This window comes from Pleurodeles waltl, chromosome 8 (assembly GCF_031143425.1).
Source record: "Pleurodeles waltl isolate 20211129_DDA chromosome 8, aPleWal1.hap1.20221129, whole genome shotgun sequence".
In the NCBI taxonomy this organism is placed as follows: Eukaryota; Metazoa; Chordata; class Amphibia; order Caudata; family Salamandridae; genus Pleurodeles; species Pleurodeles waltl.
Window position 1 is genome coordinate 531,309,611 of NC_090447.1, and position 19,979 is coordinate 531,329,589.

The 19,979-nt window shown below is 42.4% G+C and overlaps 1 protein-coding gene across 2 annotated transcripts in view; it reads left to right on the forward strand.

Moving 5' to 3' along the window:
* The window catches only part of DNAJC3 (DnaJ heat shock protein family (Hsp40) member C3), a 280,281-nt gene extending 261,199 nt beyond the window's left edge, over positions 1–19,082 (forward strand). For both annotated transcript variants that reach the window (XM_069204566.1, XM_069204565.1), the window contains 3 exons: positions 4,161–4,293; positions 7,119–7,267; positions 15,196–19,082. In XM_069204566.1, the coding sequence (XP_069060667.1) occupies positions 4,161–4,293; positions 7,119–7,267; positions 15,196–15,353 (440 nt within the window). In that variant the 3' untranslated portion in view covers positions 15,354–19,082. The remainder of the gene's footprint in view (positions 1–4,160; positions 4,294–7,118; positions 7,268–15,195) is intronic.
* Positions 19,083–19,979: the final 897 nt, after the last annotated feature.

Here is a 19,979-nt window from a genome sequence, read left to right on the forward strand (position 1 = left end):
AGTGATGGATATCTCCAGTCTAGGACTGAGAGCACTTCTGGAGGATCTGGAGATCAGGTGTCTCTAGTTTCCAAAGCAGCAGTTGCTGTATATCAAATTGCTAGAACTGCGGTCTATTTGGCTGGTGCTATAGGCCTTCCTCCCATCCATTTAAGGTTGGTTGACAGACAATATAACTGTGATGTGGTACGTGAACAAATAAGGTGGATTAGGGTATCAGATCCCTTGTCTAGATGTATTTAGACTGTGTTCTTGGTCACTCCACCAAGGGATTTGGTTAGCTGCAAATCACCTTGTGGAGTCTGTCATAGCCAAAACTAGAGTGAGTGTTATCTTGTTGATCACAAGGGGAGTCTTTTGCTAAAGCTAGTTCTGGATATCTTTGCAAGTGGAGTGCTTCTAAGGTGGACCTGTTCACCTCTTTGAAAAATGATCAGTGGTAGCAAGGGCCCTGTGACCAGGGAAGGTCCCTAAAAGCTGCAGCATGTGTTGTGCCACCCTAAGGTACTCCTCACCTAACACATGCACACTGCCATTGCAGATTGTGTGTGTTGGTGGGGAGAAAAAGGCAAAGTCGACATGGCATCCCCCTCAGGGTGCCATGCCCACAAAACACTGCCTGCTGGCATAGGTAAGTCACCCTCTAGCAAGCCTTACAGCCCTAAGGCAGGGTGCACTATACCACAGGTGAGGGCATAGTTGCATGAGTACTATGCCCTTACAATGTCTAAGTCCATTCTTAGACATTGTAAGCGCAGTGTGGCCATATTATGTATATGGTCTGGGAGTTTGTCAAAAAGGAACTCCACAGTTCCATAATGACTACACTGAATACTGGGAAGTTTGGTATCACACTTCTCAGAATAATAAACCCACACTGATACCAGTGTTGGATTTATTTAAAAAATGCACACAAGAGAGCATTTTAGAGATGCCGCCTGTATTTTACCCAATCCTTCAGTGCAGGACTGACTGGTCTGTGCCAGCCTGCCACTAAGACGAGTTTCTGACCCAATTAGGTGAGAGCCTTTGTGCTCTCTAAGGCCAGAACCAAAGACTGCACTGGGTGGAGGTGCTTCACACCTCCCCCCTGCAGAAACTGTAACCCCTAACAGTGAACCTCAAAGGCTCAGCTTTGTGTTACAATATCCCAGGGCACTGCAGCTAGTGGAGATGCCTGCCCCCCAGGACACAGCCCCCACTTTTGGCGGCAAGTCCGGAGAGATAATGAGAAAAACAAGGAGGAGTCACCCCCTCAGCCAGGTCCACTCCTAAGGTGACTAGAGCTGAAGTGACCCCCTCCTTGGAAAATCCTCCATCTTTTTTGGTGGATTTAGCCCAGTAGGGATAGGGATGTGCTCCCCTCCCCAAAGGAAGGGAGCACAAGGAGGATGTAGCCACCCTCAAGGACAGTAGCCATTGGCTACTGCCCTTTGACACTAACACACCCCTAGATTCAGTATTTAGGGGTGACCCTGAACTGAGGATTTCAGATTCCGGACTACTTACAACAACAAGGACTGCTGACCTGAGAGCCCCACAGAGACGACTGAGACGACAACTGACTTGGCCCCAGCTCTATCGGCCTTTCTCCAGACTCAAAGATCCTGCACAGCGACTCATCCAGTGGGACCAGTGACCTCTGAGGACTCAGAGGACTGCCCTGCAACCAAAGGACCAAGAAACTACTGTGGATAGCGGTTCTGTCCAAACATCAACAAAGAAACCATCTTTAAAGGGACTCCAGCCTCACTCCAGAAGCGTGAGTCCCCAACACTCTGCACCCAACGGCCCCCGGCCCGTGTTCAGAAGAAGCAACTGTGCAGAGGGGACCCACAGGTGACTCCAACGACATGGACACCCTGAGACGACATCCCTGCAGCCCCACAGCGACGCCTGCAGAGAGAATCCAGAGGCTCCCCCTGACGCGGCTGCCAGGTAACAAAGAACCCGACGCCTGGAAGAAGCACTGCACCCGCAGCCCCCAGTCCGGAGAGAAACCAACTACTGGTGCAGGAGTGACCAGCAGGCGGCCCTCATTGTTGCCCAATTGGTGGCTGGCCCAAGAAGCCCCCCTGTCCCCTGCCTGCATCGCCAGAGTGACCACCCGGGTCTCTCCATTGATTTCAACCTAAAACCCAACACCTACTTTGCACACTGTACCTGGCCGCCCCTGTGCTTCTGAGGGTGCATTTTGTGTGCCTGCCTATGCCCCGTAGACTGAACTTTTAAGTGCTTTACTTACCTGATAAACTAACTTGTACTTACCTCCCCCAGGAACTGTTGATTTTTGCAGTGTCCACTTTTAAGATAGCTTATTGACATGCTTGACAAAACTGTGTACATTACTGTTTTAGTTCAAAGTTCCATACTTACCTATGCCAAGTACCTTACAATTTATGTATTTACTTGAATTCTGAATCTTGGGGTTCTAAAATAAATTTAAAAAATAATATTTTTCCACATTGGCCTGGAGTTAAGTCTTTGAGTGTGTGTTCTCATTTATTGCCTGTATGTACAACAAATGCTTAACACTACCCTCTGATAAGCCTATTGCTCAACCACACTACCACAAAATAGAGCATTAGTATTATCTAATTTTGCCACTATCAACCTCTAAGGGGAACCCTTGGACTCTGTGCACACTCTCTCTCACTTTGAGATAGTATATGCAGAGCCAACGTCCTACAGATGGTCTTTTTGTTGCCCATTTACAGCCTTTTTCCACATAGGCCAGTCCATTACCCTCACATTCTTCTACCCCATCGCCATCACATAAAGGGGGAGGAACGGCTGCATCACCTGGACTCTGGGCTGGCAGTTTTGAAGGGTATTTTTATCCAGACCGCACTAGAGAAATCAGACTAGACAACCAATTCTCTGTCGGTTACTGTGGCAGTAGGAAAAGAAAGACGGTACAGAAGAGCCACTATCCTGCTGGATCGCCCTTTGCAACAAAATGGGCTATGCACTTGCCAAAGGAAGCCACCTCAAGAAATCTGAGCTTACTCCACCAGAGCAAAGTTCTCCTCTTCTAGCCTCACAAGAGGCATTCCTATTGCGGAAATGTGAAAGGCAGTGACATGGGCATCTCCCACACTTTCGCCAAACCAGTACTGCTTAGACTCAAAGGTGCATAGATTTGGCACTTTGCCAGGTCTGTTTTGCAAGATTTCTTTCTCTAGCCATCTATCAGCCCTCCTCTCTGAAAACGACTGTTTGGTAGTCTACTCAACTGGTGAGGAATCTGCAGATAGAAGAATCCATTAGGAAAAAAAAGTTAGTAGTGATCTTTCTGGAGGATACTCTACCTGCTCTCTCCTCACCAATTCCACCCACCTCCCCATCTGATAAATTTAATTAAAGGGTTAGGATCAATAAGGTTCCAAGTAGAGTTTGGCGCTGCACTTTATCTAATTAATACAACTCGGTCTGGTCACCTCAAAGATGGCGAAAGATGCATGGAAGCAGATGATGGTGCACCGGGCGGGTGCTAAATGGATTCAGAGATGTCTCTTAGCATCACTTCTGACGCTGATACAAAGCCAGCCCCCTACTGGTGACATAGAGCTTTAAAATTTTCCAGATCCAGTCTGAAGCCTGGTATTAAACTTTTGAGGAATCTACAGGTAGAGTATCCGTCAGAAAGCTCTTTAACAAAGGTAAGTAACTTTTCCTTCATAGTTAAAACTTACAATTTAAAGTGCTGTAGTTTGATATTGTCCCCAGAAGCATGTTTTTTATGACTCCTTTAGCGAAGTTTGTAAACTGTTGATTGACTGTTTGCTCTATGATTTATATGAAACAGTCTCGCATGCGTGCAGAACCTCAGGGAGTGCAAAACAGTATTCTAGAAGGTGTTACAAACCTATACAGTTTTTTTATCATGATAATATGCACTGCCGTGTTACTTCGTACTAAAACATCTTCTTTTTATATCTGTGTGTATATTCATTTTTGGGTGTTCTGTTTTTGTAAGTACTTTTTAAAGTTAGTAGTGAGGTCCGAACACTAAAATGTTATTTCTTATTGGATCACATAATCCATATGAAATTCGTAATAGTTATCACTAATTCATGATGGCATTCACGGTGAACTTTTTCCTTTTCGTCATGTTGCTTTGCTTATTATTTTCTATTTGTTGTCTGTTCTGTGGCCAGCAATTCGAGACTATGAAACTGCGCAGCAGAACAGCGACAACGACCAAGAGATCCGAGAGGGACTGGATCGAGCACAGAAGCTACTGAAGCAGTCTAAAAAAAAAGATTACTACAAAATTTTGGGTATTAAAAGGTGAGTTTTCCTTTATGTCTCTTCTTGGTGCCTTGAAGTCTTATGTATATGCAAACGGAACTGTCGGTTTAGCAAATAAACCCATCCAGAACAGTTGGAATTTAGCAGCATATGCCAAATCCTAAAACACAAAGCAAGACTTGCCGACTTTTGGTTTCCACTGTTATGCTCTTATTTTATCCACTTGGGTGAGCCACAAAAAAGATCAAGAGTGCAGTATACACTCATGATTAATCCTTCCTGAAACACCCTTTGCCGCTTTTCTAAAGCTGTGGGTTACTCTTGGTGTGATACTGTACTCAAAGTTAGGCATCACATACCAATAACAGTCCACCAATTATAAGACTCAAACTCCAAGGGTTCATGACATGGATTCAAAGCGCAACCTAAAACAGATACTCTAATCCTCTAGTCTTCCCAAAGGAAACTACAACCCTTCCACCAGTCTTGAACATGTCAGCCTATAGTTTTCTTCCACCGTAAGTCCACCCAAGACATACGGCCTTTTTATTTCTTTGTTTTAAGTCACATAAACGCTCCGCTTCTTATTCCTAACTAATTTCTCATTGTTTTATAATTAAATGTTTTTTAAACTAAGATAAATAAGTCTTGCCATTTTTTTTACTATGTGATTAACTTAATTTTAACTATTTTATAATCATTGTTCCTAAATACCAGTTACAATAATGTTCCACTACAACATTTCAGTACATTCACCACTTCGTCTTTATCACTGGTTTCATTGTGTTAAAGACTTATTTTTTTTTGCACTTAATGTGTAATCCAAGGATCTTTATTAACATTCTTACAAGTGTCACAATGAAGGCACGGTAATGTGTCCAGTTTTTTATAATGATGGTTTCCAAATCAGCCCAAATAATTTTGTTCCTCACTGTTTTATTTTCATGAAAACCCAGCAGATTTGTTTAACTCGACTAAATTGCAGTCACAGAATATTATCTTGAGTGCTGTTCTAATGTTGTAGCCCATTTTTATTACAGAAGATTTTATTATTGTATGAGAGTCTAAATAAAGAATAACCCATGTCTTCATTTGGATTGTTTCTCCGGTCCCTTCAAATGTTAATGCTTTATCTCCTCATCTTTTTCAGTCCTGTGTTTTTTTTTTTTGTTTCAATTAAAGACTTTCTTTCCTACGTTGTGAGTGAAAACATTAGTATCAACTATAGAAATTGTTGACATTGATAACGACAATCAAACATAACTGATTTTTGAAAAAAATGAAACACTGAATCTGGAACAAGGTTTCATTTTGTTTACCTCTTGAGTAACTGTCAATTGTTTGGTCAGGTTCTGCACATACAGGAGTCTGTCACCTGTGTATAGGGTTATTCTATCTTTCCATGTTCCCTACTATCGGCACCCCCAAAATATCGAGTCCCTTTGAATTCCACGTCAGTGGCTCTAGTAGTAGTAGTAGACCAAACAACATATTACAAAGAGAAGAGGGCATCCGTGCCTTGTGCCTCTCTTCAACCCCAACAAGCGTGATATAACTCCATTTGTTTTAATTCTTGCCATTGGGTTCATGTGCAATGCCATATCTGGGGCGGAAACTCTCGACCTAATCCCATCTGAAGCAGTGCTGTAATATGAAGGGTCATTCAGTTGAGGCAAAGCCATCTTCCCATCTTATGGCCGAACTACAATAGGTTCAGTCGCAGAGTTGACATAGCTCAAACAGCTGCAGAGCCTTGTCAAAGCTCAAATGATATGGGTATACCGATAATGCTGGCAATGCGGTTGACAAGAGTCTTTGCAAGAATGTGTGTTTCCATGTTTAATAGTGAAATGGAATGGTGAGAATCATACTGAGGTACACTGATACTGTATTGAATGACTTATGAATATCCGTATCCTAGCTAAGCAGAAGCATGGAATCTGCCCTCTTGTCTGACTGCGACACTGTATATTAGCTAGTCTTTTGAATAGTTCCACTGGGAACCTATTGGGGTCCCAAAGCATTGCCCTTGTAGTGGAGATACTGCAGTGGATACCGCATCTTCTATTACTACAGCTTCTAACCTACACCTAACTTCGGAGGTTGGCAGGGAGGCATGTGTCCCTGACAAACTCAAAGCTTCAAATGTCAATCACTGCAGCTTCTGTGGGAGAGACACCAATCATATATGAATGCCACCTTTTCACTTTCCCAGACACTGCAACATGACAGCCTTCTGAATCTGCCCAGGACCTATCTATCCCAAAAAGGGCAGACTTGTTAAACGTCACTATCATCCCTCTGGAGTCTGAGGTGTACCCTGTTGGCACAAATTGTTGATAGTTATCTCCTCTATAACGCTGCTGTTTTTAACTTGTTAATTCCCTGGCAACCGCAAGGATACCACATAGTGAAGGTTCCAACTCCTCTTGCCACGAGTTACTACACTACGAAGCAGAGTCTTGATCAGCAGGTTTTTGAAGTATGTAGCGGCAAGCATCGACGACTGGCTATGTAAGGTCGTGCATAACCAGTAGCAATGTATGCATCAGATTTGGTCATTCTACTGAACCACCAGGACTGCCTGCTTGCCCCGCTTGTGGTTTTAGTTAGACGCACAAGTGAAATTCCACATACATGTCATGGTATCTTGCAGCATTAGCCTTTTGGAGATTCAGTTGCTGTTAAGGAAACCATCAGCAAGACCTATTTAACATAAAATTGTACCTGCCGACTGACTACCCTTGTCCTAAAAGATCAACGATGCATGTGTAGTGGGAATGGCAGGAGGGGTATTTCACTTGAAGCTGCATGCTATTTTCCATCTAGAGCAATTAAATTTACTGAGTTTGGTTTCATTTCAGAACTGCTAAAAAACAAGAAATCATTAAAGCATATAGAAAATTAGCGCAACAGTGGCACCCTGATAACTTCCAAAATGAAGAGGAGAAGAAGAAAGCAGAAAAAAGATTTATTGATATCGCATCAGCTAAGGAAGTACTCACTGATCCAGGTACGTTTTTTCACTCGATGTCCCACCCCAAAGGCTGCTTTCGCCTGTCTCCCTTCCACAGAGAATATTCGCATTTTAAAGCCTCATAATATTGTGGTATTTGTAACCGAACTGATATTATTAAGAGCCCATGAGTTTAACAAATTGTTTCACTCAGTAGCCATCTCAATATTGCTAAAAGCATAAACTCTGAATAGGTCTATGGTCACACTACATGTAACTCCTTGCCTGGCCTCCAAACATTTATACTGTTCAGGATTTCAATATACTACTAATTCATTGGTCATGCTAGTGAGGAAAACCTAGAGAATAGGAATGTCTAGAGCAGGTAAGTTTTAAATTCCTTAGTGGGTAGGCAATTTCATGTGTAGAACTAAACTGAGAGGCCAAGGCTTCTTTAGTAGCCATTCTGAATGCTGGTTGATGGGACTGATTGACTGATGAAAGGTTTTTTGTGTGCAGTAGATTTCTTCTATACAATTTGCATGTATTTGACACATGGATTGCAACTAGCTACATAGCAATAAATTACTGTTCGCATTGGCGGTTTTACAGTGTGCTCTGCAGAATTAACAGCATCATGCTGAAAGGTTCACAGCTGTGAGGGTAAGGGTGCTAGGGGTGAAGCTTGCAGAAAGGGGTGGGCAGTGAGGTGAGAGGCTGAACTAGGGGTGGAACTATAAGCTCGCAAAGGCTGTTGAGGCATCCTTGCTGTTAGTAGTCAAGTTTTGCACAATGGTCAGACCAAATACCATGTCTGTACATCAGCTCCTGATTTAAATAATGCCTGTTGACAATGGTGGCTGGCCATTTGAGTGTGACGGGCAGAGCCACCACTTTCCTGCTGTTGCTCAAGGAAGTTATTAGCAGAGTGGTGGGCCGGTACACCGGCTACCAGCTGAGCAAATGGCTTGCACATGCTTACTGCTTGTCATTAGACCACGGCTAAGTTGTTTCCCCCTTCTATATGCACTGTGCATGTACAAAAAATAGTTGTGCATGAGGTAGGAGCAGTGAAAGGTTCAACCTTCACTCAAAGAAAGAACTCTTATTTGATTGGCAGAAGAAGGAATTCCACCAGCAAGCACCAGTCCCTGTTGCCGTGTGCTTTCCACTTGGAAGGCTTCAGCGGGGCTGGATGTGGATCGAAGGACCACCAGCAAATCATCTGACCCGAACAAGCTGCGGGGAGGGGGGCGTGTGTGGGCTGTGGATAGCTTGTGTGGATATATGCGTTTGAGAACTGGTGTGAGTGTGTGTCCAATTCTGGTGCAGAGGGTGACGTGCCCGTTGGGGCTTACTATATAAAGATGCTCACTGTTTTATTGTGGAGATACTAGGAAACATTCTGGCTATCCCTGACAATTGGGCCCAACCCTTGACATATTGTAGCCATTAAAGGCAACATTCTGGCACCCTCTAACAGAATGGTACCAATTTTTTGACATGACATAGATGATTTTATCATTTTTGTGTCGGTCTGTTGCTTAATGATCTTCCTGCCACAGTTTTGCCTATTCTTGAATTATTGTGATCATTTTATATAATTGTAACATAACGGGCATAATGATGGTGAAAATCTAAACCATGTGAGGGACATGGCTGGTATTTAAAGTTGGTAAATGCCTATGAAAAGTAGCATGTCTCAATTTGTGACAGTAGTACTGTAGGATGGTGTAGGAAGGTAGCCTCTTTCTAGCCTTGTTACCCCCACTTTTGGCCTGTTTGTGAGTATATGTCAGGGTGTTTTTACTGTCTCACTGAGATCCTGCTAGCCAGGACCCCAGTGCTCATACGTTTGTGGCCTATATGTGTTCCCTGTGTGGTGCCTAACTGTATCACTGAGGCTCTGCTAACCAGAACCTCAGTGTTTATGCTTTCTCTGCTTTTAAAAATTGTCACTGCAGGCTAGTGACTAATTTTACCAATTCTCATTGGCACACTGGAACACCCTTATAATTCCCTTGTATATGGTACCCAGGTACCCAGGGTATTGGGGTTCCAGGAAATCCCTACGGGCTGCAGCATTTCTTTTGCCACCCATAGGGAGCTCAGACAATTCTTACACAGGACTGCCACTGCAGCCTGAGTGAAATAACGTCCACGTTATTTCACAGCCATTTTACACTGCACATAAGTAACTTATAAGTCACCTATATGTCTAACCCTCACTTGGTGAAGGTTGGGTGCAAAGTTACTTAGTGTGTGGGCACCTTGGCACTAGCCAAGGTGCCCCCACATTGTTCAGGTGAAATTCCCTGGACTGAGTGTGGGGACACCATTACACACGTGCACTACATATAGGTCAATACCTATATGTAGCATCACAATGGTAACTCCGATCATAGCCACGTAACATGTCTAGGATCATGGAATTGTCACCCCAATACCATTCTGGTATTGGGGGGGGACAATTCCATGCATCCCCAGGTCTCCAGCACAGAGCCCGGGTACTGACAAACTAACTTTCCGGGGTCTCCACTGCAGCTACTGCTGCTGCCAACCCCTCAGACAGGTTTCTGCCCCCCTGAGGCCTGGGCAGCCTGGTCCCAGAAAGGCAGAACAAATGATTTCCTCTGAGAGAGGGTGTTACACCCTATCCCTTTGGAAATAGGTGTGAAGGGCCTGGGAGGAGTAGCCTCTCCTGGCCTCTGGAAATGCTTTGAAGGGCACAAATGGTGCCCTCTCTGCGTAAGCCAGTCTACACCGGTTCAGGGATCCCCCCAGCCCTGCTCTGGAGCGAAACTGGTAAAAGGAGAAGGGAGTAACCACTCCCCTGACCAGCATCTCCCAGGGGAGGTGCCCAGAGCTCCTCCAGTGTGTCCCAGACCTCTGCCATCTTGGATGCAGAGGTGTGAGGGCACAATGGATAGCTCCGAGTGGCCAGTGCCAGAAGGTGACATCAGAGACCCCTCCTGATAGGTGCTTACCTTTCTCAGTAGCCAATCCTCCTCTGTGGGCTATTTAGGGTCTCTCCTGTGGGCATCTCACCAGATAACGAATGCAAGAGCTCACCAAAGTTCCTCTGCACTTCCCTCTTCAACTTCTGCCAAGGATCGACCGCTGACTGCACCAGGACACCTCGATAACTACAACAAAGTAGCAAGAAGACTACCAGCAACATTGTAGCGCCTCATCCTGCCGGCTTTCTCGACTGTTTCCTGGTGGTGCATGCTCTGAAGGCAGTCTGCCTTCACCCTGCACTGGAAGCCAAGAAGAAATCTCCTGTGGGTCGACGGAATCTTCCCCCTGCCAACGCAGGCACCAAACGTCAGCATCACCGGTCCTCTGGGTCCCCTCTCACCCTGACGAGCATGGTCCCTGGAACACAGGAGCTGGGTCCAAGTGTTTCCCACAATCCAGTGGCCCTTCTGTCCAAATGTGGGAATAAGTCCTTGCCTCCCCACCCCAGACAGTAATCCTGTGTACTGCATGAGCTGCAGCTGGTCGGGCTTCTGTGCCCTTTTGCAAGACTTCCTTTGTGCACAGCCTAGCCCAGGTCCCCAGCACTCCGTCCTGCATTGGCCAACTCGCTGAGTTGGACTCCGATGTCGTGGGACCCTCCTTTGCGACTCTGAGTCGACCGCTGTCCTCAGATCTTCCAAGTGCCTGTTCAGGTACCTCTGCGGGTGCTGCCTGCTTCTCCGTGTTGCTGAGCGCCTCCTCTCACTCCTCCTCCAAGGGGCGACCTCCTGGTCCTTCCTGGGCCCTAGCAGCACCCAAAATCCTCAACCGCAACTCTTGCAGCTAGCAAGGCTGGTTTGCGGTCTTTCTGCGTGGAAACAACTCTGTATCCTCCAGCACGCCGTGGGACATCTTCTGACCAAAGGAGAAGTTTCTGGTACCTTCCATTGTTGCAGAATCTTCTGCTTCTTCCACCCGGAGGCAGCCCGTTTGCACCTTCATCCGAGGTTTAGTGGGCTCCTGCCCCTCCTGGACACTTGCGTGACTCTTGGACTTGGTCCCCTTCCTTTACAGGTCCTCAGGTCCAGGAATCCGTCTTCAGTGTTTTGCAGTCAGTTGTTGTCCTTGCAGAATCCCCTATCTCGACTTTACTGTCTTTCTGGGGTAGTAGGGTAACTTTACTCCTACTTTTAGGGTCTTGGGGTGGGGTATCTTTGACACCCTTAGTGTTTTCTTACACTCCCTAGCGACCCTCTACACACTACACTTGGCCTGGGGTCCATTCGTGGTTCGCATTCCACTTTTGGAGTATATGGTTTGTGTTGCCCCTAGGCCTATTTCTCCCTAATGCATTCTATTGTGATTCTACATTGTTTGCACTACTTTTCTAACTGTTACTTACCTGATTTTGGTTTGTGTGCATATAATTTGTGTATATTACTTACCTCCTAAGGGAGTATATCCTCTGAGATACTTTTGGCATATTGTCACTAAAATAAAGTACCTTTATTTTTTGTAACTCTGAGTATTGGTTTTCTTATGCTATAGTGCTATATGATATAAGTGGTATAGTAGGAGCTTTGCATGTCTCCTAGTTCAGCCTAAGCTGCTCTGCTATAGCTACCTCTATCAGCCTAAGCTGCTAGAACACCTCTATTCTACTAATAAGGGATAACTGGACGTGGCACAAGGTGTATGTACCACAAGGTACCCACTATAAGCCAGGCCAGCCTCCTACATATAGTATCTCATGACCATTACAAACTGATTTTTGGAGCCTAAACTTGTTTACCAAAAATTCAAATCTTCTATTTAGAGCAAAATGCTTAGTTTTATTTCTACATGAAAACAACTGTTTTTTTCTGTTTTCTGAATTCAGGGAAAATGAAAAGCCAATGCTACAGGCATATTTTTAAAGTTGATATTAGAATAATAATTCTTGCTAAGCTTTGGAGCCTTATTGTCGATTCTGGTTCCGTGGTACCACGGGCTACTTATCACTAAGGCTGATTTTTCACAACTTCTGTGAATAGCGCTTCTTTGCCAACATTTATTTCATGATTTTAGCACTTTGGCTCCCCGAGGCATGAGCAGGTAGGGAGATGTAAGCAGTATACTGTCTAATATTGTGGCATCATTGCCAGCTTTCTAACCTGTGTTCCAGGGGTCCTCGATGCATACTCAGGCCCACAACAGCTTAGAAAATTAAATATCAACAGATTAGTTGAGCATATATAAAGAAGCAAAATGTAAAACTGAAATGTTTAAAACGTTGTGTAATAATGAAGGAATTTGAAATTGGAGGTTAAAAATGTATTTGGCTTTCTCAGATTGATTTGTGTGAGCAATACAAGTGCATCAAATAGAATATAGTATAGGTGGCCTCAGAAAAGCTCCAAAGTCACTTTACAATTTTTTTTTTTTATTTGTTTGATAATTAAATAATCATTTCATTTGTTGTGTTTACATGATTAAAAGTTAATACGGTATAGAGACTTTAGCTTTGGAATGGCAATAACACCATAGAGAGTTCATAAACCATTTATTTTTGCAGTACAAAGTTCGCCATCAATATAAAACAAATCATCCTTAAATTCGGATATTCATGCAGTAGCCAAAGCTTTAATGTTCATGTAGCAACCATAGCCAACACGTGTTTCGTCCTATGAGAGAGTATTCTCACGGACTTCATCAGGGCTTGATTCAAAATAAGTTTTATATAGGAAATCAGTCCTAGTAAGACTCTGTAGAAAATCTATCTTCAAAGTAAATATCTATATCCAAGAGAGACACTCCGTGGTGCGATAATCCCACTAGGCTCTCAGTAACGGTGCTACGAATTCGTTTCACCGTTACTGAGAGCCTAGTGGGATTATCGCACCACGGAGTGTCTCTCTTGGATATAGATATTTACTTTGAAGATAGATTTTCTACAGAGTCTTACTAGGACTGATTTCCTATATAAAACTTATTTTGAATCAAGCCCTGATGAAGTCCGTGAGAATACTCTCTCATAGGACGAAACACGTGTTGGCTATGGTTGCTACATGAACATTAAAGCTTTGGCTACTGCATGAATATCCGAATTTAAGGATGATTTGTTTTATATTGATGGCGAACTTTGTACTGCAAAAATAAATGGTTTATGAACTCTCTATGGTGTTATTGCCATTCCAAAGCTAAAGTCTCTATACCGTATTAACTTTTAATCATGAGTGCCCTGACAGCTGGCCTTTTCTTTGGTAGTTTCCCTTGAAACATTGGAGGAGTAAGGAAGATCCTCTTGCCAGGAGCACCGTGCCACATTTAGAATTCGAATTTTACCATATGGACTCACTGTGAGCGCCCAAATCCTATGATTTTCTTCCTATGTGCCTTTGTTCTAATTTGTTGTGTTTATTTCATGAATGTGTATTTTTGTTTACTGATTTGTGGTTGCAGTCATCGAAATTGCTTATGCTTGTGTTCCCATCTTCTAGTAATGACTCAGTGATTGGGAGGGATTTGGGGAGGGTAAGGTAGGGGATGTGGGGTCCAACGACATTTTAGGGGTATTCCATAAAAAAAAAACATTGCATTGCTTCCATTCTTACAAAGTTTTCTTGGAGTATAAGCCTTAACAACTGTGGGAAGGGTAAAGTTTGAGTATCATGCCCCAAAATTATTGTAATAGTTCATCAGTGCCTGTTCGAAACCTCTTAGGCACTGTAAGTGAAAATTGTATAGAAGATAGAATGTATGTCTTTTTTCCTAAATTGTTTTCATTGGTGAGACTGAGAGGAAATCTCTCCTCCTCCATACTATCTGAAACTCCCATAGAGCAAGTCTATTTCAGTCCAGTTTTAATCAGATATGTAGGTATTAATGCCACCATACTTTTAGAGCTCACCAGCCACCCCCGCTTGTTTTATTCATAGAGGAGAATAGAGTACTGCCCTACAATAGAAGCTACAAATATCAACTGTGCTATCATTTTTTGAGTAGCCGTTAACAGAGACTTTGAGAGGATTGTAAAGCACCATTGTGTGATCAAAGAAGTGTGGGTTTCGTGAACGTTTGTCTTTTATAAATGCAGTGAAATCCAGTAAATTCCCTTGGGTGGCCTCTGAAAGATCCTTCTCCAGGAATAATAGTGAACAGTGATCTTGCAAGACCCAGTGGACAGAAACTTGGAACTCTCAAGTCTGTAGAATTATAGCCACCAACCCAAATAAAACAAACACGCTGATAGCTTTGTCAAATCATTGGTGTTCAGCAATTCTGAAGGATCAAGCAAGTGCATTAGTTAATCTATTCTTAGGTTAACAAGGGCATCGAATCTGTTCACACCAATGACAAGATCACGTTAGTAGGCAGTGTGAAGTAAAAGTTGAATTAATAAGTATTGTCTTTGAGTAAATCAACTCTTTTCTCTTTATAGACTCCTGACAGTAGTCATGTGTGGCACACCCTCATTTGTTCACAAACTGAATTTGAGAATCTATGTAGTTGAGTAGTGGCTTTGTTTTTGTTTGTGACTGGCATAATAGCAGTGGTCCGAGCCCACATTAAGCAGTGAGGTAGGGTTGTTTTGATAGGAGACTAACAAACTCAGTATCTGTTTTTTACAGTTCCTTTCTTGCAAAACCAGAATGTGGCTGGTCTGAGAACCGCTTTCTTACTTTCTGAGATTACTCCTGGGTATCATCCAGTTTTGCCAACTTCTAATTGATGATTGAGGAAAAGAACACCTATAAAGAAATCTAACTGTAACAAAAAAAATGCCCACAGACCTGCGTTAGACTCTTAATCAGTTTTAATTCTTCTGCCTTCCAACTGTGAATCCTACCATTAAATGAAAATAATGAAATATATTTTGGTTACTGATAAACTTCGATCAAGGTTTATTATCTGATGGGCTAATTTAATATACTCACATCTTCAGATAAGCAACTGCAAAGTTGTTAAAATGAGCATTGATGTTTTTGAAAATGTATTTATATATTTGATCTCTTTCTGTGTTTTTTTTATTTATTTATCTCTAGACTTGAGGAGGCGGTTCGATGCTGGAGAAGATCCTTTAGACCCAGAGAACCAGCAGGGTGGTGGTGGTGGTCAGCATTTCCACAGATGGAACCAGTGGCAAGGGTTCAATCCCTTTGGCTCAGGAGGCGGATTTAATTTCAAATTCAATTTCAATTAAGTTTGACTTTCTTCAACTCCCACCCTTCCTAAAACAGTTTTTAAACAATTTACACTGGGATTCTGAGGAATTGTGATAGTCCCCTTTCTTGGTGTCTTTGAGCTAAATGGGTTTTGGACTATTAAGATGAGATGAGATGAGATGGAATTTTGGCCAGGCACAGTATTCAAATTCCATTGTCTCAACCTTTTTAATGCTTGAATTGTGCATTAATTCCACTCACCATGTGACATTCAATAACAGTTGGTTATTATATCCATGGTACTGCCTACATTTAAAAGATACTTGTTTTTCTCCACAAGGATATTTTATTCCCAGTCTCTAAGGTACAATTTTGATTGTGTATCTGAAGTATTTGCAGTATGAAATAGTAGCTATCACTATAGAAGGACACCCAGACTACTGTTGACAAAGTATTAATGCATTTGTTTACCACGAACACCATTACATGTGTAAACTAGCTGTATGCAGTTCTTCACAAAGTTGGCCTCTGGGGAGTGCAATTTGGTCACATGTTAATGGATTCAGAATTGGTGCAATTAAATATAAGACCTGCATCAGCTATATCCGTCAACTCGGCGAAATCAAATCCAGCCCTGCATTCACTATCTTTCTTTACTACCATGGTGTATGTACTCCGTTGGTGTATTGACTATTAAAAGAATTACATTCTGAGTCATTTGGTTATGTGGTGCATTGCGGCTGTATGGTTGCAATGCAAAGTAGCTCTGGGAACTTGCAAATGGAACTCCCGTTCAAATGGAATGCATCTCTCCCCAACCCCTTGGAGAAGCTGTAGCAGTGCCAAAGAGGAAATTATCTGATAAATATTTATTAAGAGTTTGTCTTGGTGTTTGTCCTGAAATGTTGAATGAGGAGTGCCCAGTGGCCCTACTGTTGCCAACACATACCTGTCTGTGGTTATATTCATCATGACTGTGCAACTGTACAATACAAGCTGCATAACCTGCTTCTGAGGTGGTCCTCGCCACAGGAAGTGCTGATGCGGAGGAGGAAAATAAACCCTACAATGCAACGTTTACAGAATGTCATTTCTTAACCACTGCGTGCCACTACTGATTGTGCAAAAAAAGAAAACAGTGTGGAAAGGAAGCAGGAGCATCTATTTGTTACCCCTTGCCCACCCATATTCGATATATAGATATGAAATCTGACTCGTATTCTAAATGAAGAATTGTATTACCGCCTAAAGTTGAGATAACCACATTTAAATTTTGATTGAGTAAGCAGTATTGCAGAACAAAATGCATTGCTCCACAAACCATCAACGTTCTCCTAATTATATTTAAAAAATGATATTCAGTGGCAGCCATGTCATCTGTTTTTTGGTATTTATTGTCAAGACTGGTGGCATGTATGTACCCGCACTTCTCTATTACAGCTTTTCAAACAGCAACAATACTTGAGAATAAAAGTGACTGGAACACAGTAAAAACAAGTAATGGGCTTTCTTTATAGTTTACTAGAGGAGTTACCGAAACAACTCATTTTTTCAGAGTTTCAGATATTCGACAGGTAACATCCCTGTCACCAAATAATGCTAATCACTTATTCCTAAAAGACCGAAACTAGATACTGGGTTTTCTAAAATCAAGGTAACATTTAGTGAAAGACGGCGTGGCACCGAGGCGGTCTTCTCCTGCTACATACCTCTGAACATTGAAATTATAAGCATATGACAGAAGGTTCAGTGTCTCATCCTTAAGCTGGTCCTGATTCACAAACACGTTTTACATACTTGTATCTATACCTGTGCTAGACAATTTAGCAGATTAGACCCAAGTCTAGAATACAAGCCATTTACCCACAGAAAAACCCTTTTGAATATGATCCACAATGTGAGATAATTTCAGAGGCAGGTTTAATGCCATACTATTCCAAGCTGGTAATTTTCAGATGCTTCTCCATCTTTAAAAATCATTACACTCGTTGTTATACAAAGGACGTTAAATGGTTTAGATCCTTAAAAAATACTTTTTCACTATTTACCCTGTCGCACATTATACTATATGTAGACAGCTTTCTCTTGGGCGTTAACCTACTGTTACAATCTTCATGTCTTACCTTCCTTATACCTCAATGCCAGAGAAGTGAAATGATTAGATTGTTGCTTTGTCAGAGCAAAAGTTATTTAACACACTGTCCATGTTGAAAATACTAGTCAGTGTTGAAAATACCATATTTCTCCTTTTATCTTATACTGCTACTCTTATTGCTACCCAACAAAGAGGTGAATTCTTTGAAGTGATGCTTTTACAACAAATTAATAAACACACATGCCTTTTCTCATATTGACTTTATCAGGTTTGGCTCAGACACTACTTTAAACATGGTTCTGTAGTCAGAGTGTTGTTCCACATTCAGTAACAGTCATAGACAAATACAATTTTGTCATGTTTCTTGGGTCGGCAGACCATATTCCTGTAGAAGATGCTTCTGTATCAAGAAGTCGCATCTAAGAAAACCCAAGATGATTTCTTTGAGGGAATTGCCAAGAGGTGTCCTTTAACGTATATTTTATAGATTCACAGTACTAGGGACTCATCCAGGTTTACTTCCAGGGGTCCTCTTTGATTTTTTGTTTTTTATCTGACCCAGAAGAATGTGTGTTTTTCTCCTTCTTTTTCAATACTTGAAAGAGACTCTGTTAAAGGTACCTTTGGTACTATGAACATTAATAAGTATAGTACTGTCTGTATACAGGGATGAGCCACAGTGACAATACTTGCAATCTTGACCGACCTTCTTTGATCACATAACACTGTACTTGCCTGCTGAATAGTCTGTTGCATACCAATGTGTGTGAAACTTTTGTGACCTCCCAAAATGTATATCCCTGATACGAAATGTGCGGATCAGCCACTTGTTTGAGTCTGCTTTATTTCTTACTTCTGTGAACATTACTCTTGGATTCCAGTTTGTGAGTGGGACTAGCCTTGGTAATCAGAAATTGCCAAAGGATTAAAATCACCAGCGTTTTATCCTCTGAGCCACGTTCTTTCAATTCTGGATTCAGCGAGCAGAAGTTGAAATAGAGATCACAAACTATATTTTTGGGATGTGCTGAAAAAATATTCAGAAATGGTCAACACACTCCTAGCATTGTCATACCTTGCGATATACCTTTAAACCAGATTCTGGAATTTTGTGGTACCTGATTCCTACGGATCTGTTAATAATCTGCAAACCCACAAAAGTTAAGAAAATCGAGGATGCAAACACGTTTTTTAACATGTACTTAAAACAAAGTAACTGTATAATTCTGAAGACATGCCTTATTTTTAAGGTAACCTATGTTTACCAGTCTTCTGAAAGTGATATTTCCTTTTCTGTATATTAATTTTAAATGGCACCTTATAGTGTCTAATGTTTTTAATTTTCACCTTTCCTTTTAACAAAGCCACAATTACTTTAGAAAGACGACTGGTTGCAATTCCATAATCCGAGTGCCAAATAGAAGATAAAGTACAGACGGTAAAATTAATCAGATGCATCAGTTCAGTGGTAATGATCAATAATCTGAATTGTTGGATTTTAAGATCCGAGATTGAGATCAACCTATCACTTTTGTCTCCAAAACATTTACAAAATATGTTGTCGGGTACAAAAAAAGTCAAATTCCTCTGTATTTTCACAAGTACCTAGAAAGTGGTAATTATTTTTATATAATGTTTATATTTTCAGATTGAATAAAGATATTTATGGTGGCATTTGTGTGATTGTGCAATTTCTACAAAATATGTAAACATTCAAACCACAACCTTACATCCTCAGTTTGTGTATATGTGTGTTTGAATATATCGATTAAATCTGAGAGACTTCTAGTTGCAGATTCCTTACCTCAGAATTTTCCCCCAGGCGTCAGACTGGATCTGGAGATTTTTTTCTTCAAGCAGTACCCTTGCGTGTCTGTAGGTGGCAGTGGTCGACTCTGCGGGCATCGTTGGCATCACAGTCACCGTGATGACGTCAGGAGTAGAACATAGACGCAGCCTCAGCGCAGTGACGTCAGTTCTTTTCTTTCCACGCCACACGCTGATCCAGAGAAAGCTACCCTTGGTGGCTTTTTAACCGACTTCGACTATTTTGTCAACTTAATGTGAGATTTTTGGTGCATAGAGGGATGTCCCAGAAGACCGGCTTTAAACTGTGCGAGGACTGTAACTGCATCATGTCTGTTACTGATCCGCATCGGACCCTGACCACGACCCAAAGTCGTGCTTGTAGTGCCGAGCCATGCACCCGAAGGCCTTGAGGGAGCGGCCCCTCAAGCTTATGGCGACTCCGCGCAGCTCCCAGTCTCACTCAAGGGGAAGGTCTCGAGACCGGTTGCGGAGCCACCACCATTCTTCTTCGAAGTGTTCAGGTCAATGTAAGAAGAAGTCGAAGAGATCCCATCACCCTTCGACTTCACACCGTCGCTTGGCTGATGCGGCCCAGGAGGAGAGTCAACGCTCGAGGCCTCCATCTTCTGAGCCTGTTTCTGGGTCCACTTGCGCTTCCCTGAGTTTCCGGGAGCTGGGGTGACCCCTGCCCAATTAAAGGAGTTTTATGAGGCCATGCTCTTTATTTTTGGGCAGACTGAACAACGATACGGTGCCTTCG